The sequence below is a fragment of the Heterodontus francisci genome, chromosome 2 (genome assembly GCF_036365525.1).
Source record: "Heterodontus francisci isolate sHetFra1 chromosome 2, sHetFra1.hap1, whole genome shotgun sequence".
Lineage (NCBI taxonomy): Eukaryota > Metazoa > Chordata > Chondrichthyes > Heterodontiformes > Heterodontidae > Heterodontus > Heterodontus francisci.
In genome coordinates this window covers 67,899,484-67,922,912 of record NC_090372.1, presented here as the reverse complement: position 1 = coordinate 67,922,912, position 23,429 = coordinate 67,899,484, and the positions used below count along the sequence as shown (strand labels likewise).

Here is a 23,429-nt window from a genome sequence, read left to right as displayed (position 1 = left end):
CACAGGTTATAATCTGAAATTGTTGAACACAATGTTGAGCCTGGAAGATTGTAAAGTGCCTAACCGAAAGATGTGGTGCTGTTCCTCAAGCATACATTGAGCTTCAAAGGGCAGTGACCAAAGGCAGATTGGGTGGCCGCTCTGCGGAACAGCTCCATTTAGTCTCCAAGCGTGATCCCTAGTTTCCTGTCATTTTAATTCTCTGCCCTTTCAGTCCGGGGACTCCTATATTGTTCCAATGAAGCTCAACGTAAGCTCAAGGAACAGCACTTCATCTTTTGATTTGGCACTTTACACCCTTCGGACTCAAGTTCAACAATTTCAGATCATAACCACTTGCCCCCATTTTTTCAGATAATAGCTGTTGGTGATGATTGAATCCTTTTTTCATTTACACCTCCTACAGACCTATCGCTTTCTTCTTTTCTTATCTATTGCTTTTGCCTTGCACAATCACCTCTTCTGTCATTTAAGCTCGCCTGCCTTCCACCCTACAAGCCTTCCCTTTTGTTCACCCATCCACCCACTCTTTCCCTGCCTTTGTACTTGCTAAAAACCTGGTACATCACTAACTTTTTCCTGTTCTAACAAAAGGTCATCGACGTGAAATGTTAACTCTTTCTCTCTCTACAGATGTTGCGTGACCTGCTGAGTAATCCCAACATTTTCAGTTTTCATTTCAGATTTCCACCATCTGCAGTATTTTAGTTTTGTATCTTCTGAACCTCGACTCCCCAGCCAGTGGAAATAATTTCTCTCTATTGATGCTATCCATTTCCCCTAAGCTATCAAAAACGATCAAATCACCCATTAACCATCTAAATTCCAGGGAATACAACCCTGGTTTGTGTAATTGCACCTTGTAATTCAACCTTGAAGTCCAGAGGCTGGATGTTAAAGGCTCTCTGACACCAGGAACGGTGGCTGGTCGGGCGGGCGGGGGGGGGGGGGGGGTGGAGAGAAAGAGAGCGGGGGTAGAAATGAAGATAGCAACGGATGAGGCCCTGCCAACAACCCTGGCAGGGCCCTTAATGATCTCGTTGGCGGTGAGGCCTCACGGCAGTGCCCCCCAGCGACAGGACCTGCATTAAAATATGCAAATGGATACTTACCTTTCATTAACATGCCAGCCACAACGATTCTGAGAGCAAATTCTGATCTTCATTCTGGCGGCTGGCAATATCATGCCTTCGAATCCCCGTTCAGGGAAACGAGGTGCGACTCCCGTAGGGGAGGAGGAGGAACTTTTCTCAGTGTGGGAGGGGGGAGCGGGGTCAAGCTCCTCGGATTGGTTTTGGGGGGAGGGGTGGGCGGGGGGTGATGGGAAGAGGTCGAGAGTTAAAATTTCTGAACTTTGGGGATGGAAGGTCACTTCATCAAGGTAAATATTTTGGGGGTTGAGCAGACAGTGAATTTAATGTGAGGCTACTGGGGGGAGAGGGGATGGCAAAAATTTTTTACTCACTTAATAACGAGATGTAACTTTCCTTTAAAAATTCAAATGGTCATTCAGGGCGCTAGACGCCATTGCTGGGGGCGGCTCGCCCGCCTCCTCCACGTCATCTGGTGGGGGGGGGGGGGGGGGGGGGTGGAACGCCGTCGCCATGCTAGTCAGCCGCCGCGTTTGAATTTGTGGCATAACGTGCGCCCTATGTCTGCGGGCCGCCATCTTTCTCGCCCGCCGCCAGAATAGGTGGCGGGCTTTCAAAATGCAGCCCCAGGGATCATTCTGGTAAATTTATGCCGCACTCCTTCAAAGGCCTTTATATAGCCTTCTTAAGGTGTGGTACCCAGAACTGTTCAGAGTTATCCAGGTGTACTCTAACCAGGACGTCATATAGCTGCAGCATAACGTCTACGCCATTGTACTCTGGTCGTCTAGGTAAAAGGTCAGCATTCCAGGAAGCTTTCTGATTATTTTCTTTGTTCATGACATTTTAATGATTTATGTACCTGAACCCCCAAGTCTCTTTGGATTTCCACTGTTTCTAGATTTTCACCATTGAAAAAATACCCTGTTCTATCCTTTTTAGTTACAAAGTGGATGACCTCAAGTTTGCCTACACTGAAATCTATTTGCCACAGTTTTACCTATTCACTTAAAATATTAATATCTCTTTGCAATTTAATGCTTCCATCTCCACTGTTTACAATGCCATTTATCTGTGTCATCAGCAAACTTGGATATGTGTCTTTCTATCCCATCATCTACGTTGTTAATAAATACAGTGAATAGTTGGAGCCCAACGTAGATCCTTGCGGGACACCACCAGTCACATCCTGCCAACTAGAAAACTAGTCCACTATCACTACTGTCTATCGCCTGTAACTCAGCCACATCATATAATAATTTGGCTTCAATTCCATGAGCCTCAACTTTAGACTCTTACGAGGGACTTAATCAAATGTTTACCGGAAGTCCATATAAATAACATCCACAGACATTTCCCGTCCGTTACTTTAGTCACCTCTGCAAAAAATTCAATCAAGTTCGTGAGGCATGACCCATCCTTTGCAAATCCATGCTCGCTGTCTGATCAGCTGAAAATTATCAAGGTGTTCAGTCACTCTATTCTTAATTATAGACTCTCGTAATTTCCCAGTAACATATTCTCTGGTTTCCCTCTTACCTTTCTTAATTAATGGAGTGACATGTGCAATTTTTCAATCTAAAAGGAATAGTTCCCAAATCAAGAGAACTTTAGAAGATTATAGTTAGAACATTGGCAATGTTCTACTTACCTACTTGAAAACCATCTAATCCTGGGGAACTGTCATTCTTTAGTTCCACTATTTTCCTCTCATTACTATTATTTTGCCGAAGTTAATTTGGTGAGTCTACGTCCCTTATTCAATATTAGTTTCCTTGGGATGTACGGCATGCTAACCTCTTCCTCTACTGTAAATACTGACACGAAGTAATCATTCAACACATCCATCATTTCCTTATTTTCATTGACAACATCACCTTTATCAGTTTACAAAGGCGCCCATACTGCTCCTGACCACCTTCTTTTCCCTAATATAATTGTAAAAGATTTTGATTTCCCGTGTAAGTTTATGCCTCTATTTGCCAGGATCTGCACTTTTTTTTGCATTTTTGTGTGCTTTTTCTTTTCGTTTTATTAGGTCTCTCATCTCTTCAGTTGTCCATGGCTGTTTTCTTTGGCAAGTGGACATCTTGTCCCTTAGAAGTATAAACTGGTACTGTTATTGCGTTAAATTCTTTTTTGAACATCTCCCACTGCTCTGTCATTTTACCCATTAACAGATTTTTCCAATTTATTGTGGACAGTTTCTGTTGCATTGCATTGAAAAAGCCTTGCCTAAATCTAGAATCTTATTAGCTGTTTGACATTCTCCCTTTCAAACATTATTCAACTCAATCATATGATCTCTATTAGATAAACGCTCACGCACCTTTAGACTGCTAACCAAATCTGGCTCATTACCAAATGCAATATGTAGGGCATGTGACCCAAATAAGAGTTCTTTGCATGGAGTAGGAGCAAACTGAATGAACTGCAGGCACAAATTGGACTTGCTGGAGTGTATGACATGGTAACCATTACAGAGTCATGGTTGCAAGACAGTCAGGACTGGGAACCAAATATACTAGGTTGTAAGGTCCAAAGGAAAAAGATAAGGAAAACAATACAGGGGAGGAGTAGCCTTAGTGATTAAAGATAAAGTAGCATCTCTCCCACTCGCCAGGATCTGTGCTTTTTTTGTAAGCTTTTGCCTTTTAGTTTTATGTTATCTCTTACCTCTTTAGTGGTTCATGGCTCTCACTGATTAGCCTTTTTATTCATTTACAGATTTGCCCATTTTACTGCCAACAGTTTAGATTAGATTAGATTAGAGATACAGCACTGAAACAGGCCCTTCGGCCCACCGAGTCTGTGCCGAACATCAACCACCCATTTATTCTAATCCTACACTAATCCCATATTCCTACCAAACATCCCCACCTGTCCCTATATTTCCCTACCACCTACCTATACTAGTGACAATTTATAATGGCCAATTTACCTATCAACCTGCAAGTCTTTTGGCTTGTGGGAGGAAACCGGAGCACCCGGAGAAAACCCACGCAGACACAGGCAGAACTTGCAAACTCCACACAGGCAGTACCCGGAATCGAACCAGAGTCCCTGGAGCTGTGAGGCTGCGGTGCTAACCACTGCGCCACTGTGTCATCACATTAAAGTCTGCCTTACCAAAATCTAGAATCTTAGTAGCTGTTTCATGTTTCTCCCTTTCAAGCACCATGTTAAATTTGAGCATATTACGATCACTATTAGATGAATGTTCACGCACCCTCAGGCTGTTAACTAAAGCTGGCTCAGAACTAAATTTGGACACATCGTTGCAGAAAACTGTCCTGAACACACTGAAGAAATTTACTTACCTTCCTGATGCATGGTCACTTGCTTACCTCAATCTATAAGAAAGTTAAAATTCCCTATTATAACTACTGTCTTTGCTACATGATTTTATAGAAAGAAAGCAGAAATTAGACAATCAACCATCTTGCTGCTGCTACCAGTGGGGCGATGCAAAACTCCCACTACAAACTTAAACCTTTTCTATTTCTATCCACTTCCTCCCTGCTTACCGCTCATTATATCTGCTCTCATTAATGAAGTGATTTCATCCTTAATCACTAAGGTTACTCCTTCCCTCTACCATTTTCCCCATCTTTCTTGTAGACCTTATAAGCTGGTATATTAGGTTCCCAGTCCTGACCGTCCTGCAAACATGGCTCAGTAATAACAACCATGTCATACCCTCAAAGTTCAATTTGCACCTGCAATTCATTCCATTTGTTCCTCATACTTCATGCATTTGTATAAAGAACACTTATTTGGGCCTAACACCTCACTTGTCCTTGTGCTCCAAGGTTTTGCTCATGTTTCTCATTTCTCTCCTGGTTGAGCTACTTCCTATCTTTTAGTTTTCCATGCACTTGTAGTGCCAGAAGCACAATTTCTGACTGTTAATCCACTCTATTCCCTTTCATTTGCTCTTAGTGTGTTCAAACCTGGGTTTTATATATATCTGTGGCATAACTTTCACTCCCTTGTATTCTCGTCCTCTAGAAATAAAGACCATCAATCATTAGCTTTTTCGATTATTTACTGTACCTGTTTATGACATTTTAATGATGTGTACATGGACCCCAAAGCCTCTTTGGACTTCTGCTGTTTTTACCTTTTTAAAAAAAAAAAAATACTCTGGTCTATCCTTTTCGGGCCCAAAGCGGATGACCTCACATTTGCCTATATTGAAATTCATTTAGCACAGTTTTGTCCATTCACTGAATCAATATCTGTAATTTTGCACTTTCATCGACACTGCTTATAATCTTTGTGTCCTCAACAAAATTGGATACATGGCTCTCTATTTTATCATCCAAGTTGTTAATAAATACAATGAATATTTGGGGCCCCAACACAGATCCTGTAGTACACCATTGTCACATCCTGCCAATCAGATTGTCTGCTCATTCTCCCTATTCTGCCCCCTTTGCTCAGCCAATTTCCTAACCAGATCAATAATTTGCCTTTTTGTTACTTGAGGTGAAGGCGGGAGGCTACAGGGGATTATTTAAATTGTTGGTCGCGGGAAAAAGTTTAAGGGTAATCCAATTAAAAATTCTGCATCATGACGATATTACCACCAAAAATTCAATTGGCTCAGAATACAAAGCTGTAATACGAAAGTCATGAACTAAAGCTGATGGAAATTCCCATATATCCAGTCGTAGCCAGAGAGTCACCTGCAATAGTTTCTCTTCCCGCTCCATTACCGCTGAGCTTCCCCGAGAACCTATCCTTGGCCCCCTCATATTTCTCATCTACACGCTGCCCCTTGCAGCCTTCATCTGAAAACACAATGCGAGGTTCCAAATGCACACTGACAACATCCAGCTCTACCTCACCACCGCCTCGGATTTGTCATATTGCTTGACCAGCATCCAATAATGGATGACTAGAAATTTCTGCCAATTAAATATAGGGAAAATTTGAGCCTTTGTTCTCAGCCCCCCGCTACAAAGTCCAGTCCCTAGCTCGAGACTCCATCCCTCTCCCTGGCCACTGGCTAAGGTTCAACCAGACCATATGCAACCATGGAGTGCTACTTCACCGAGTGAGTTTCCGATGTCCACTCCATCACCAAGACTGCCTACTTCCACTTCCGTAACATCACATGTCTCGGCCCCTGCATCAGCTCATCTGGTGAAAAGACCTTTATCTGTGCCTTTGTTACCTCGAGACTTAACTATACCAATGCTCTTCTGATTAGCCACCCTCCTTGCACCCTCTGAAAACTTGAGCTCACCCAAAATTCTGCTGCCTGTATTCTAACTGCACCAGGTCCTATTCATCCATCAGCCCTGTGCTCACTGATCAACATTGACTCCAAGTTCATCAATGCCTCCATTTTCTAATTCTCAGTCATCGACAAATCCCTCCTTGGCCTCACTCATCCCTTCCTCTGCAACCTCCTCCATGGCCCTACCTATCCCTGCCTGTAAGCTCCTCCAGCCCTAGAACCAAGGCCCAAGTACCGATCCTTGTAGTCGTTACAGCCTGCCCACCTGAAAATGTCCCATTTATTCCTACCCTCTGTTTTCTGTCCATTAACTAATTCTCAATCCATGCTAATATATTACCTTCCAATCCCATGAGTCCAACTCTAATAATCTCTTGTGTGGCCTCTTATGGAAGGTTTTTTGAAAATCCAAATACACTAAATCCACTGGTTGCCCCTTATCCATTCTACTATTAACATCCTCAAAAGACTCTCAACAGATTTGTCAAATATGATTTCCCGTCATAAATCCATATTGACTCTGCTTAATCATATGATTTTTTAAAAAAGTGTATAAATTCTTTAGATGTTAGCCATTGCTTGTCTACCATTATATCTTTTAATGCAGTTTCCCAATCTACCTCAGCTAACTCGCCCCTCAAGCCTACGTAGTTTGCTTTATGATCCTAGTTCTGACTTAACTACTTTCATACTCAATATAAAATTTTATCATATTATGGTCACGCTTCCCTAGAGACTTTACTACAAGGTTATTAATTACCTCGTTCTCATTGCACAGTACTAGATCAAATTTAGCCTGTTCCCTAGATGGCTCCTCGACATACTGATATAGAAAACTATCTTGTATACATTGCATGATCTCGCCCTCCCGTCTATCACTGCAAATTTGGTTTCCCCGATCTATATTATGAGGATTAAAGTCCCCCATGATTATCGTATTACCCTTATGACATGTGCCTCTAATTTCCTGATTTATACTCTGCTCCACATTACAACTACTGTTGGGGGGCCTATAAACAACTCCCACCAATGTTTTCTGTCCCTTGCTGTTTCTTAGCTCTACCCAACCTGATACTACTTCTTGATGTTCTGAGCTAAGATCTGATCTCTCTACTGTCTTTATCCCATCCTTTATTATCTGGGCTATCGCTCCTCCTTTTCCCCATCTCTTCGAAGAGCTAAGCATCCTGAAATATTTAGTTCCCAAACTTGGCCATTTTGTAACCATGTCTCTATAATGGTTATTAGATCTAACCTATTGAATTACTAACACAGGTAGAAATTATTTAATTTGCTGCGAATGCTTCACACAGATATAGTGCCTTTGGGTTTGACATTTTTCTAATTTTTCCGAACGTCATCTTAGTCACTAAAGCCCCATCACCTTTGTTACTCTCACTGTCCCTTCCTGATCCACTCTGCTTATTTTTACCCAAAATGCTGCTCTGCAGCCTTGACATTTCCTTTGTTGCTTTTGAATTTACCCTTTCCTGAATCCTCACACCATCGCCCCCACCCCCCTCCCTCACCTTTCTTAATTTAAAAGCTCTGTTTACTGCCCTGTTATTTGATTCACCAGGACACTGGTCCCAGGCATTTTAAGTGGAGCCCAACCCAACGGAACCAACTTCTGTTTTCTCCAGTGCTGGTGCCAGTGGGCCATGAAGCAAAACCCCTGCATCCTTCGCCACTCCTTCAGCCACACATTTAATCTTTATTCCCTACGCCACATGGCGCGTGGCTCAGGTAACAATCTAAAGATTGTATTCGAGGCTCTACGTTTTATTTTGGACCCTAACTCCTCAAAATCTCAGCAGTGTCATTTCTAGCTTTACCAATGTCGTTGGTTCCTACATGGACCATGACAACAGGATCCTCCCCCTCCGAGTTCTTCCCCATCGGCGAGATTTCTTTAACCCTGGCACCAGGCAGACAACACAACTTTTGGAACTCCTGGATATGGTTGCAGAGAACAGTATCTATTCCCCTGACTACATTATCCCCTATCACGATCACATTCTTTTTTTACTTCCCTCACTTGAATGGCCTCCTGCACCATGGTGATATGGCCAGTTTGCCCACTCATCCTGCAATCCTTGTATTGATCCACACACGAAACAAGTACCGTGCAACTGTTGGTCAAAGCCAAGGGCTGAGGCTCCTCCATCACTGCATCCTGGATTCCCATACACCCTCCTGTCCCTGACCACTGACCAACTCTAAAGTTTGACTCAACTTAAGGGCTGTGACTGCCTCCTGGAACAAGTTTCCAGGTAACTCTTCCCCTCCTTGATGCCCCACAATGTCAGCAGCTCGCACTCCAGCTCAACAACTGAGCCAAAATTCCTCAAGCTCCAGGATATCATAATGCACCCCATAAATGCCTACATGCTGCCCTGCCATGACTATCTAAGCTTATTTATTTATTTGGTTAGTTAATTAGATTTTTAATTGAATAGATTTTAGTTTTATTAATTAACTGGTTTATCTAGTTTAAGTTACTAATTTAGTAAAGTAATAGCAAGTTACAGTTTCCTAACTTATGGACAAAAGAAACACACTCACCAGCTACTGGAGGTAAAAATAAAAAGCAGCACCTCCTTCCCCCTCTGCACCATATCCCCAACTTTAGGATTCTGAATGAAGCACTCTTTCATGGCCATGCAGTGCTCCACACTCTGTCAAGCATTGTGCGTATTTGTTTCTTAATTCTAGTAATTTCCTCAAGATTCTATGGAAAATGTTCAGCACTATAGCTTACTGTGCATTGGATTACATTTCAGCACACAATCTCAATGCGCTGGTTTTCAGTTCCCAAAATAGCAGAAATTAAAAGCCAGCCTACAAAAGCAAAAGATGAAAATGCTTATAGAAAACACTAGGTTAATTGGATGAGGATGTAGGTATTTCAAACAAAAATGAGCTACATCACTATTAAATGCAGTAATAAAAGCAAAACTAAGTACAGCAAGGTAAAGGAAAATCCCAAGGCATTTTATAAGTACATTAAGGGCAAGAGAATAACCAGGGAAAGAGTTGGGCCCATTAGCGACCAAACTGGCAATCTGCGTGTGGAGCCAAAGGACGCAGGTGAGGATTGAAATGATTACTTTTCATCTTTGTTCACCGTGGAGAAGGACGATGTCGGTGTAGAGATCAGGGAGGGGGATTGAGATATACTTGAACAAATTAGCATTGAAAGGGAGGAGGTATTAGCTGTTTTAGTGGGCTTAAAACTGGATAAATCCCCAAACCCAGATGAGATGTATTCCAGGCTGCTATGTGAGGCAAGGAGGAGATTGCAGGGGTTCTGACAAAAATTTTCAAATCCTCTCTGGCCACAAAAGAGGTGCCAGAGGACAGCAAATCTGGTACTATTATTCAAGAAGGGTTGCAGGGATAAACCAGTTAATTACAGGCCAGTGAGTCTAACATCAGTGGTAGGGAAATTATTGGAAAAAATTCTGAGGGACAGGATTAATCTCCACTTGGGGAGGCAGGGATTAATCAAGGATAGTCAGCAGGGCTTTGTCAGGGGGAGATAGTGCCCAACAAACTTGATTGAATTTTTCGAGAAGGTGACTAGATGTGTAGATGAGGGTAAAGCAGTTGATGTAGTCTACATGGACTTCAGTAAGGCTTTTGATAAGGTCCTGCATGGGAGATTGATTAAGAAGGTAAGAGCCCATGGGATCCAGGGCAATTTGGCAAATTGGATCCAAAATTGGCTTAGTGGCAGGATACAGAGGGTAATTGTTGAGGGTTGTTTTTGCGAGTGGAAGCCTGGGACCAATGGTGTACCGCAGGGACTGGTGCTGGGACCCTTGCTGTTTGTAGTGCACATTAACGATTTAGACGTGAATATAGGAGATCTGATCAGTAAATTCGCAGATGACACGAAAATTGGTGGTGTTGTAAATAGTGAGGAGGAAAGCCTTAGATTACAGGATGATACAGGTGGGCTGGTAGGATGGGCAGAGCAGTGGCAAATGGAATTTAATCCTGAGCAGTGTGAGGTGATACATTTTGGGAGGGCTAACAAGGCAAGGAAATATACAATGGATGGTAGGACCCTAGGAAGTACAGAGGGTCAGGGGGACCTTGGTGTACTTGTCCATAGATCACTGAAGGCAGCAGCACAGGTTAGGAAGGCATATGGGATACTTGCCTTTATTAGCTGAAGCATAGAATATAAGAGCAAGGAGGTTATGATGGAGCTGTATAAAATGCTAGTTAGGCCATAGCTGCAGTACTGTGTACAGTTCTGGTCGCCACACTATAGGAAGGATGTGATTGCACTGGAGAGGGTGCAGAGGAGATTCACCAGGATGTTGGCTGGGCTGGAGCATTTTAGCTATGGAGAGAGATTGGATCGGCTAGGGTCGTTTTCCTCAGAGCAGAGAAGGCTGGGGGGGGGGGGGGGGGGGGGGGTACCTGATTGAGGTATACAAAATTATGATGGGCTTAGATATGGTAGATAGGGAGAAATTTTTTCCCTTAGCGGAGGAGTCAATAACCAGGGGCATAGATTTAAGATAAGGGGCAGGAGGTTTAGAGGGGATTTGAGGGAAAAAAGATTTCACCGAGAGGGTGGTTGGAATCTGGAACACACTGCCTGAAGGGGTGGTAGAGGCAGGAACCCTCACAACATTTAAGAAGTATTTAGATGAGCACTTGAAACGCCAAAGCATACAAGGCTACGGGCCAAGTGCTGGAAAATGGGATTAGAATAGACAGCTGCTTGATGGCCGGCACGGACATGATGTGCCGATGGGCCTGTTTCTGTGCTGTATGACTATGAGGTAATGCATTTTGGAAGGTCTAATGCAGGTGGGAGGTATACAGTAAATGGCAAAACCCTGAGTATTGACAGGCAGAGAGATCTGGGCGTACAGGTCCACAGGTCACTGAAAGTGGCAACGCAGGTGGATAACGTAGTCAAGAAGGCATACAGCATGCTTGCCTTCATCGGTCGGTGCATAGAGTATAAAAATTGGCAAGTCATGTTGCAGCTGTACAGAACCTTAGTTAGGCCACACTTAGAATATTGCGTGCAATTCTGGTCACCACACTACCAGAAGGACGTGGAGGCTTTGGAGAGGGTACAGAGGAGGTTTACCAGGATGTTGCCTGGTCTGGAGGGCATTAGCTATGAGGAGAGGTTGGAAAAACTTGGATTGTTTTCACTGGAACGACGGAGGTGGAGGGGCGACATGATAGAGGTTTACAAAGTTATGAGCGGCATGGACAGAGTGGATAGTCAGAAGCTTTTTCCCAGGGTGGAAGAGTCAGTTACTAGGGGACATAGGTTTAAGGTGCGAGGGGCAAAGTTTAGAGGGGATGCGCGAGGCAAGTCTTTTTTTTTTACACAGAGGGTGGTGAGTGCCTGGAACTTGCTGCCAGGGGAGGTGGTGGAAGCAGATACGATAGCGACGTTTAAGAGACATCTTGACAAATATATGAATAGGAAGGGAATAGAGGGATATGGGCCCTGGAAGTGCAGAAGGTGTTAGTTTAGGCAGGCATCAAGATCGGCGCAGGCTTGGAGGGCCGAATGGCCTGTTCCTGTGCTGTACCGTTCTTTGCCTATACTGGGCTGTCAGTCAAAGAACAAAGTTCATGCAGGATGGGGAGTAAGATGTACATTGTCAGTTATCCAGTCAGAAAAGCAAAAGGCTCAGTAGTAGGTTTACCTGACTATCCAGTTGCAAAAGATTGTGATTTACACTTTGGTCTATTTAGATTTAGCACTTGAAAGCATTACTAACCACAATCAGGTGATCCAAGGATCTTCCCCGCACCCCATTTCTTCCTGATCCACTCCCTGTAATCTATTACCTCTTGGGTCACTTTGATTATTCGTCCAAGAGTGCTGAAACAAAATAAATTACATTTAAATTATAGTCAGTGGAAATCCTTCATTATCTAACTGAGTGCTGCAATATCCTACCTCTCAGAATCTCTGTTTGGATAAGATCTTGCCAGCGGTGACACAGCATGGCTAAGGACAATGTACGCATAATCGAAGACCTGTTTGACTTGCATGGCTCCATATGAACTCCTCCCCACATCATTTCCTATCAGGAAACAATACAATTCAACACATCTTTGCAAAGCCAATCTCCAGTTCTGAACAATAAATACAAAATCTTTTGAACACAAAATTTCTGAAAGCACAGATGAGCTCAAACCAATCTTTACAATTCTGGATAATATTGATAATTTCAGGGTCAATTTGACATTCCTAAATTTTGAAAATACTGGCACTTGATCAACATGTCCAATTTCAAAGTTTATTTTGCAACATTATAATATTCATGAAATCACAGCTGTACATTCCTCAAGCATACAACACAGTCACAAAACTCATCATGTCACTGCAAATTACCTGAGAGTGAAGGAAGGTGGAAACATACTCCCAGAAACTTACTAACAGTATCATCAGGAGGTTTGAGCAATACTTGAACATGAAAAAAATTCCCCATCAGTACTTCCATAACAGCAACTGAGTTATCTTTACCAAAAAATGTTCTTGTACTTTGAAAGGTAACTTCACACAAACATGATACATCATGTCAAGAGTGAAAAAAAAAAATCAAAAGGAAACTCATCCTCTGAAGAAATTTTCACCTTGAAGGCACATAATGGTTCATCAATTTGGTGTAGACAAATGCCTTGCTCTGAAACATTCCTTTTGTGAATGGGCAAGGCAGTGTTATGATCCAAACAACAATATCAATAAAAAGCAGTGGGAAAGAAATTAGCATGACTTGCATCCATTTATGAGTGTAAAATCTACCAATTTGTGGACATTATGTCCTGATTCAATTCTGAGGTGGGCTGAGCACAAAATTCTGAATCAGGCGTATTTACAGGCAAAGGCAAATCAGGGGTCTAAGCATATTTTAGTACCCCAATCTGAAACTGGTCAAAAACTAGGCAGAGGCTATACTGTGCAAGGTCTGACTCGTTCTTCTGGCCTTAAGCAGCTAAACCAGCAGATCTTAAAAAGAAGCTGCAGAAAAGCTAAGTAAACTACTCCTCCCCCACTTACCTAAGCAATACTACCAGTATTGCGGCTGGTCCACGCTTGCCCCTCCTCCCATTCACCATCCCATCCCCACCAGGCATCAAAGCCAACCGATTTTGTGCTCAGCTTGTCCAGCAAACTGCATTGTACCACGTAAATAGCATATGCAGCTCGCTGGTTTTGTGCTGAGGCCCAAGGACTAATTTCGGACAAGCCTCTCGCCAATTTCCTTAGATGGATGTTGCAGTCACATTGCCTGCTCAGCATCTGGAGTTGAATGCTTACCAATTTCTCCCTTAGTATAGCAAACTGGAGAGCCATTCCACACCACAATAGGTCACAAGAGAAAAAAGGGCTAAAGGGAGGCTTGCAATTCAAGGCAAAATTTCTTCCGAAGAATAAGATTAAACCCAAGTTACATAATGGCGACATACTTGCCATAGGCAGTCATCCTACCATTCTCCAGTAAAATAATAGCTTTCAGACAAAAAGATGCTTGTGGGGTGAAAAAGGAGAAGAGCAAGCACATGTGGCTGTCATTCAAGAAAATTTGTACAGCACTGGTAAATCGACTCTTGCATAAAATCCCATGGCACTATTCAAAGTGCAGTGGAGTTCACCTGGTGTCCTAGCCAATAGTTATCCCTCAATCACCACCACCAAAACCAATCTACCGATCATTTATCTCTTGGCTGTTTGTGGGACCTTGCTTTGTGCAATTGGCTGTCACATTTACCTGCAAAACAGTGACCACACTTCAAAAATAATTTATTGATTGCGAGTGGCTTTAGGATGTCGAGGATACGAGAAACACTATGTATACAACTACTTTCTTTCCTAAACCAAAACAATGTTATTGGAATGATTTATCATGACAGGAGGAAAAGACTATAGAAACCACCTCTCCCTCAAATGGAACATACCTCCCCTCAAACAGCACTGCCCTGTAGTTTTCTCTTGTTCTTGGAAACAGTTGTGATTCACTCCCTGATATGGTCAGGAAAAAAAAGCAGCGTATAGCAAGCAACATAACAGTGTAGATAACTAGCACTGATCCAAGGTATACCTATAGGTTAGCAAATGCAGCAGGGAGGGGAAGAAACCAGGAGTATTGCAAGGCATACAAAGATGCATTTTTTAACCAATTTGAGGAATTACCTGGAACGAGAGGATCTTCGATACATAACATAGATGGTCTATACCCATTGGTCATGTTCTTCATGATTTCATCTTTGGCAACATAAGCACCTCCACTTCTTATCCTAATACCAGTTTTCAAGTAATTAAAATGTCTCCCATATAGTTCAAAGAATTCTACTAGAAGAATGCCAAGATTTACACTAGGCCTTCTCGCATCAATCCTCGGATGCAACTGCAATATTCAAAAGATTCGGGTTAGCTTGAAGACATTAATCTTTGCAAAAAGTAGTTCACCAGTTTTCATATGTTTACTGTCGTAACAAGAAAAGATAGTTTTAACAGAACCTTATCTTAAAAATAATGAGCTTTTACCTGTAGGAAACTAATAGCCATCAAAATGAGGCTGTAAGAACTAATTCCTCCAGTAAAGACTTCATTCAAATCCCTCTGAAGAAGAAATTGCTTTAAGACCAGTATTAAGTAAGGCAACACTGGGTAACCCTGTGAAGAAAAAACAAAACATATTTGCATTAATTCTTAATTTAAGACAAAAATTGCTAATGAATGAAGCTGAAATATTGAAAACAACCTGGATCAAAATATAAAATTGATTTATAGTGCCATGAAACTCTGCTCATATTATTGACATTTGACTTGCAGAGCACAAAACACAAGAACAGCGTGAACTCACAGTAACAGAATGTTTGTTACCTTCAATGGTACCACCTTGCAATGGATGGTGTCCAACAAAATAGCTGAGAAAGCATTTAAAAAAGAGGTTGAAGGGAATGAAAACATTACCAAAAACTGTAGAGTGATTGCATTAAACATGACTTAACCATCAACAAAATTTCCACTGTACTAAAAAAACAAAAATTGGCCACAAAGTAAATGCACAGATCACCATTAGAGCAGAAGAATGTTTCAAAAACAGCGCTTTGCTTGATGGAAATATTTGCATATTGTGTATACCATCCATTATCACTATTTCAAAAAAACTCTTACAAACTCTTTCAAAATTATTTTAAAATTGTTTTAAGTTTTCTCTTTTTCAGTGTTGAAGTAGTTACTACCTCCAGGTGAAATTATTTTTACTTTGCTCCAGACCACAACACTTAAAACAGGACAGAATACTGACATAGCATTCCAGCCCAAGGATGCAATAGAAAAATTTACACATACCATAAAGACGCCAAGAAAGTGTTTGGCAACCAGACAAAATCTGTTATAGCCAAGGTTCTTTGTACGCTCACTAATATAGAAACCTGCTTCATTTTGCTCAATAGAGATGCTGGTATGAGAACTGTACAGTGAAGAAATTTTTTTTTATATTCGTGCATGGGATGTAGGCATCGCTGGCTAGGCCAGCATTTATCACCCATCCCTAATTGCCCTTGAGAAGAGATTTCCAAAGATTCACAACCATCTGAGTAAAGAAATTTCTCCTAATCTCTGTCCTAAGTGGCTTCCCCCTTATTTTGAAATTGTATCCCCTGGTTCTAGACTACCCAACCAGGGGAAACATTTTAGCTACATCTAGTTTAAGTATTTTGTAGATTTCAATGAGATCACCTCTCATTTTTTGAAACTCCAGAGAATACAGGCCTAGTTTCCCCAAAGTCTCTTCAGAGGACAGTCCCACCATCCTGGGAACAAGTCTGGTGAACCTTCGTTGCACTCCCTCTATGGCAATAATATCCTTCCTAAGCTAAGGGGACCAAAACTGCACACAGTACTCCAGGTGCGGTCTAACCAAGGTTCTATACAATTGAAGCAAGACTTCACTACTCCTGCACTCAAATCCTCTGGCGATAATGGCCAACATATCATTAGCCTTCCTAATTGCATGCTGCACCTGCATGTTCGCTTTCAGTGACTTATTAAAAAGGACACCTAGGCCCCTTTGTACACTTTCTAATCTACACATTTACACTTTCTAATCTCTTACCACTTAAGAAATATTTTGCACATCTGTCCCTCCTAACAAAGTGGACAACCTCACATTTTTCCACATTACGTGGCGGAACCGGAGACAATCACTTCAATAAGCAAATTGGCCACTTGAAGGAAATAGACTTGCAGGGCTACGGGGATTGAGCAGGGGAGTGGGACTGACTGGATAGCTCCGTGATGTGCCGGCACAGACTCAATGGGCCGAATGGCCTCCTTCTGTGCTGTAAATGACAACGACCATCAGCCACGTTCTTGCCCACTCACTAAGCCTTTCCAAACGCCCTTGAAGTCTTCCTTACAACACACATTCCCACCTAGTTTTGTGTCATCCTGCAAACTTGGGAATATTCCATTTGGTCCCCACATCCAAATCATTGATATATATTGTGAACAGCTGGGGCCCCAAGCACTGATCCCTGTAGTACCCCACTAGTCTCAGCCTGCCAACGCGAGAATTACCTGTTTATACCTACTCTCTGCTTTCTGCCTGTTATCCAATCCTTAATCTATGCCAGTATATTACCTCCTATCCCATGCACTTTAATTTTACTAACCAACCTCCTGTGGGGGACTTTATCAAAGGGCCTTCTGAAAATCCAAGTATACCACATCTATCGACTCCCCTTGATCAATTCTGTTAGTAACATTCTCAAAAAACTCCAACAGGTTTGTCCAACATGATTCCCCATTCATAAATCCATGCTGATTTATGCCCAATCAGATTATTATCCAAGTGTCCATTTATCACATCTATTAGAATAGATTCTAGCTTCGAAATTGTTGATCACACATATATTACCACCACTCAGCTCTACTTCCCAACATCTCTCTTGACCACTCCATTGTCTCAGTATTGTCAAACTCCTTACTGGACATGCCACTTTGAGTAAGCTGCAATTTCCTTAAGTTAAACATTGGAAACCAAAGCCATGACCTTCGGCCCGAGAAATATTGCAGGGCTGTACATAGTGTGAATGCATGCTAGATGACTGGTGAGTGGCCAGTGTCGTATCCATTTTAAAAAGAGAGATAAAACTAATCCATACCTTCATACCTGCGGTAGAGATTTTTTAAAAAAGTTTCTATAATAGTTATAAAATTCACATGATCCAATTAAGAAAAATAGTTAGAAGTAGCCAGCGTGGAAAAATAGTGCTTGACCAATTTGATAGAACTCGAGATGTGCACAATTTAGTAGATGCGTTATGCATCAACTTGAGGAAAGCCTTTGACAAGGTACTACAAAAAGATGATTACTAAAGAAGATTAAGGGGTGTGAAATTAAAGGGTGGATAGCAAATGGAATTCAAAATGTTAGATAAAGAAGAAAACAGTAATAGTTAAGAGAAACTTTTCAGTGTAGCTTAAAGTGGGTGGTCGTGCCCCACAGGCTTTAGTTCTATGGTCACCTCTCTTCACTGCGTACATGAATAATTTGGATAATAAGCCTAGAGGAAAGTGTGTCTTAAATTTGAAAATGATACCAAAATAGAAAGCATAGTTAATCTGTCAGAAGACCAAGGTCCGCCCGCCTCAAACCGGGCAGCCCCCGGTCAATAAGGTTCTGTCCCGCCACAGTCCACCTGCTTCAATGGGTGCTTGGAGCTGAGGGTCACTGCCCGAAAAGTGGACTGCCACACTGCACCAAACATGAAAAAAGGAAAGAAGGTACCAGCCCTTCGCTTTGCAAGCTGGAAAGTCAGAACTGTGTGTCCTGGCCTGTCGGAAGACCTTACTCAAATCAACGATTCTCGGAAGACCGCCATCATTAACAACGAGCTCAGCAGACTCAATGGAGACATTACAGCACTTCAGGAGACACGCCTCCCTGCGAGTGGATCTCTAGCAGAGCAAGACTACACACCTTCTTCTGGCAGGGCAGGGATCCTGAAGAACCAAGACAACATGGAGTGGGCTTCGCCATCAGAAACTCCTTGCTTAGCATGATGGAGCCTCCCACAAATGGCTCGGAACGCATACTGTCCATCCGACTGCTCACCACCTCTGGTCCAGTACACCTACTCAGCATCTATGCTCCAACACTCTGCTCCCCACCTGAAGCTAAAGACCAGTTCGACGAGGAACTCCATAATATCATTAGTAGCATCCCCAACACCGAACACCTGTTCCTGCTGGGGGACTTTAATGCCAGGGTTGGGGCCGACCATGACTCATGGCCCTCCTGCCTTGGGCGATATAGATAAGATGGGAGAAAGGGGCGAAAAATTGGAAGATGTATTCAAGGTGAGCAACAGTGAGGTGATATATTTTGGTCAAAGAAAAAGCTGTAATTATATTCCGAATGAGAATTCAGTGCTGTGGAACATTAAAGGGATTTTGGGGAAAAGGTTCACATGACATAAAAAACAGCACCTTCGGAAGATAACTGTGAAAGAAAGCTAACGAAATTCTAGGTTTAACAAGCTATATAGCCTATAAAATAGTAATAATGAGCCAATCTCAAGTTTAATAAGGTTGCAGTTAGAATACTGTGCAGTATTCCAGATTATAGGAAGAATGTCGCCTGCTGAGAGGAAATACAAAGACATAAAAAATTGCATATTGTTTCATTAGAACAATGCATTCTACAGGAGATCATGAAACTTGTTTAAAATTATGAAAACGTGGAATAGAGCAGAAGCAAACTGGTCAAGAACAAGCGGTGCAGTGGTTAGCACTGCAGCCTCACAGCTCCAGCGACCCAGGTTCAGTTCTGGGTACTGCCTGTACGGAGTTTGCAAGTTCTCCCTGTGACCGCGTGGGTTTCCACCGGGTGCTCCGGTTTCCTCCCACAGCCAAAGACTTGCAGGTTGATAGGTAAATTAGCCATTGTAAATTGCCCCTAGTGTAGGTAGGTGGTAGGAGAATGGTGGGATGTAGTAGGGAATATGGGATTACTGTAGGATTAGTATAAATGGGTGGTTGTTGGTCAGCACAGACTCGGTGGGCCGAAGGGCCTGTTTCAGTGCTGTATCTCTAAATAAATAAAAAAAAATAAATAAGATTAAATGCAAGAGATTTAAACAAAGAGCAACAGCAACTTCATCAGTCTATGGAATTTACTTGCAGGTCCACTGGTTGATGCAAAAACAAGGCCAGCATTCAAGATTAGAATAGTTAAGTGGGTAAGGGATATGGTAACAAGACAGGTAAACATGAGAATTATCTCATGGGCGGCACAGTGGCGCAGTGGTTAGCACCGCAGCCTCACAGCTCCAGCGACCCAGGTTCAATTCTGGGTACTGCCTGTGTGAAGTTTGCAAGTTCTCCCTGTGTCTGCGTGGGTTTCCTCCCACAGCCAAAAGACTTGCAGGTTGATAGGTAAATTGGCCATTATAAATTGCCCCTAGTATAGGTAGGTGGTAGGGGAATATAGGGACAGGTGAGGATGTGGTAGGAATATGGGATTAGTGTAGGATTAGTATAAATGGGTGGTTAATGGTCGGCACAGACTCGGTGGGCCGAAGGGCCTGTTTCAATGCTGTATCTCTAAATCAAAAATCTAACTCAAATCAAATCAAAATCTACTCGCAGGCAGGTCAAGTATAGACAGACTGTTTGAGCTGAATGGCCTGTTTTCATGTTGTTACCTTTTAACTTTTTTGATGTACACCAACCTCAAATCTGACATGGCAACTTATTTAGGTACTGTTACACGTTTTTAAACCGGCTTCTTATTCAGTGACATGTTTTATCCTGGAAATCTGTAGGCCGTGATTGAGCCCCCCGGCTTTCCAGACGGCAGGACCGAAAGTTGATGTTACTTCCCTACTTTTCCCTGTTTTACACACTTTCATATGTAAATGAACTGCGCGGCGACAGGCACGGGAGACATATGGGATTATGTGGCAGGGATGGCCTTTCATTGGTGGAACCCACCGTCACTGGGCGAATGATCGCAATATAAAGCGTTCCACGCCTTCCTGTCATGTAACTTCCTGCATAGGAACCTGAATTGAAGCTTGAACTTAATTCAGAATGCTTTTGCCTCCAATTTGTAATCCAGCACCAACTTCACATCATTTATTTTTCTCTGCAGCAACACCAAAGAAAATGTTGGGTCGCAGGCAGTGATATCTCCCTGCAGGTTGTCCTCCAGGCCATCAGGGAAAGCGGGAGGTCCTCTTCCCTGCAGATGGAGTTTGAAGACTCTCCCGCCTGGCCAAGGCAGCCTGGATGGAGGTAGCAGAAGAGATCTCGAATCGCGGGGCGACGTGGTGAACCTGGGTGTAGTGTTGCAAGCGCATGAATGACTTGCTCAGATCGGCGAGGGTAATTGATCTTGGAGAAGCTGTTGCATTGTTTTTTTTCCCCCCCGACTCCGTCTCTAAGACAGAAGGCAGACAAGGCATGCAGTGGATTGAGCGAGCAGCCTCTGTGCCATACACTAAATAATTGGCATGGTTGATGTGCTTGGATGTGTCATGCGAAAGCCAGTCCTGAATGAGTGAAGTCGATGCATGTTTACAATGGCTGTGATTCAACTTTTTCATTCAATCTGCACTGTCTCCTGCAGGACAAATGCACCCACAACCAGCACGAACATGCTAAGACAGGTGGAGGTGTCCCAGACGTCAAAGTCCTGACAACGGCTAAAGAGGAGGCTGCAGAAATTACGAGAGAGGAGGGAGGCAGGGCAATAGCAGATGGCCAGGCAGGATCCTCAAGGCGTAACGATGAAGTGTTATCTTCAGTCTTGCAGCCTTGTGTGCACACCAAAGGAAAGTGTGCAAACTCATCCTCAGCTGATGCTTAATGTGCCCGCACTCAAGTGTCCGAAAGCCATGAGGCCCAGGACTTCTCCTCTGGGGAGGAAGATGAAGTCAATGCCCCATATGGTGCACAGTCATCTGCCGCTTCTTCCAGCTCTGCCAGCGCAGATACATCCACATGGTCTGTGGGGAGTTTAAGATTCAAATCTGGGTCACAATCTGGTGTGCACAACACAAACATATCCCAGCAGCTGAGGCAGCATGTGCAGCCTGGTTCCCTGACAATCGGAGGACTGCTCGGAGCCAGGCCCCTGCTCAGCCCCACACTCATGATGATCCTCTTGTTATGTGAAGTCTGCTGGATGTGCAGCAAAGTCATGTGGAAAATATGTCAGATGCCTGAGGTCATGTGAGGCTTTGAGCATGGCATGGAGGAGTCCATGCAGGCCATGTCTGTTACATCCCAGGCATATGGCTTCCTCAGTTGAGAGTTTGACTAGCTCCGTGGCAAGTCAGGTTGAGCACTCGAGCCATATATGATCTGACCTGCACTCTGTCACTGTTGCCATAGGCTGCATTCAGGAGAGTATAAACAAGAGGGAGATGAAGAACCTGGACCTCCCTATTGGTGCTCCTTCTCCTCACAGAGACAAGCAGGTGCCATCATGCACCCATTGGAGGAGGAGTGCGTGCCAGCTGCCCCAGGGCCTTCCTGTCAGGACAACCTTAGGGTATGCAGCATCTCATCCTCCATGCCACAATCCCCTCCCACCCCAACATTGATTCCCTTACCTCCAGCAGCTGAGCATAATGCTGATACTCAAGTACCATTGCTGCAGACCCCCAAAAGGATGGAGCCATCAAGGCCCCGTTCCTCCAGAGGATGCCCGCCACTGTCATCCACAGCACTGGGGCAGTGCACTGAGCAGACTGCCTCCACCTCAGCTGCTAATGTTAGGGGAGCACCTAGACATAGCAGGAGAAAATGCAAAACAAAACACTTTTGAGCACGAAGGTTGGATGGGTGCTGCAAATATTGTGCAACTCTTCCATAAGTTTAAATACATATTTATTTACTTTAACATTTGATGCACTCTTGTAAATCATTTGCTTGATTTCAGATGAAAAGGAAATGGTCACTGGAGGCCTATAGCAGGAACGCACTGATGCTTGCAAAGCATCTCAGAAAATGTCCAGTGTCCATTTATCATTGCTATTTGAGCCTTCAGTCTTCAATGATGGCTGTTTGTCGTTTGATGATTATTCACATTTTTCACTACCGACATGCCTTTCATTTGTAGTTCTACAGTTACACCCTTACTTTGCTTGAAGTGGTGTGTTTTAGGTTTCATTGCAGCCCATAGAAGATTTCATCTGCCGGTCACAAAGATTCATTGCTGTAATCTAAAAGAAGACCTCAGACGTATGTGAACATGTGTGGAATTTTTATTAGTCTCCTACCAGCGTTCCTTGATAAAGTGGCTTACTGTTGGCTGAAACATGCAAATGAGGTTCTCCCTGATGTCCCTTGCATGTCTCTCCACGGTCCTCATATCTATAACGGCATCGTTGGCATTGTTGTCTTCCTCCTCATCCTCTTCAGTCTTCCTCATCTGAGGACTGGTGCTTACCACCTACAGAATGTTGCCGCTTCCAGTTGCGAGGTTGTGCAACGCACAGCAGACAACGATTATTCGTGACACCCTCGGTGACGCATACTGAAGAGCCTCTCCAGACGGGTCAAGGGAGTGGAAGCAAATTTTCAGCATGCCAACAGTGTGTTCGATGATGGCTCTGGTGGATGTGTGAGCAGCATCGTACCTCTCTTCAGCAGTGCTTTGGGGATGCCGCACTGTTGTGATCAATCATGTACAAAGAGTGTAACCCTGGTCACCCAGCATCCACTTCCGCTGGTTTCTCAAAAACTCCTGGCAGTTGTGAGTTCCTCAGAATGTATGAATCATGACAGCTCCCTGGGAAATGTGCACAAACATACATTATTCTTCTCCTGTGTTTGCAAGCCACAGTTTGGAAGCTTTTGTGATTCACAAATAAAGCAGGCTGGTCCCAGTGAGCTCTAATGGCCACGAGTACAGTTGACCACCTCTTGCACTCTAGGGAACCCAGCGATGGCGCCGAAGGCCGCAGACCTTGCTGCTTGGCTGTCCTCAGTAAGTAGATGAAATTATTGGCATGTCGAAAAAGGGCATTGGTCACCTCTTTGATGCGTCTATGGGTCACAGACTTTAATATGA

General features: G+C 43.3%; 1 protein-coding gene across 6 annotated transcripts in view; it reads right to left on the bottom strand.

Moving 5' to 3' along the window:
* tent4a (terminal nucleotidyltransferase 4A) overlaps nt 1-23,429 on the bottom strand; it is a 125,929-nt gene that overhangs the window by 17,941 nt on the left and 84,559 nt on the right. For all 6 annotated transcript variants that reach the window (XM_068058764.1, XM_068058774.1, XM_068058792.1 and 3 more), the window contains exons 6-9: nt 14,882-15,010; nt 14,528-14,741; nt 12,290-12,416; nt 12,108-12,211 (exon numbers count right to left, since the gene is read on the bottom strand). In XM_068058764.1, coding sequence (XP_067914865.1) covers nt 12,108-12,211; nt 12,290-12,416; nt 14,528-14,741; nt 14,882-15,010 — 574 coding nt within the window. The remainder of the gene's footprint in view (nt 1-12,107; nt 12,212-12,289; nt 12,417-14,527; nt 14,742-14,881; nt 15,011-23,429) is intronic.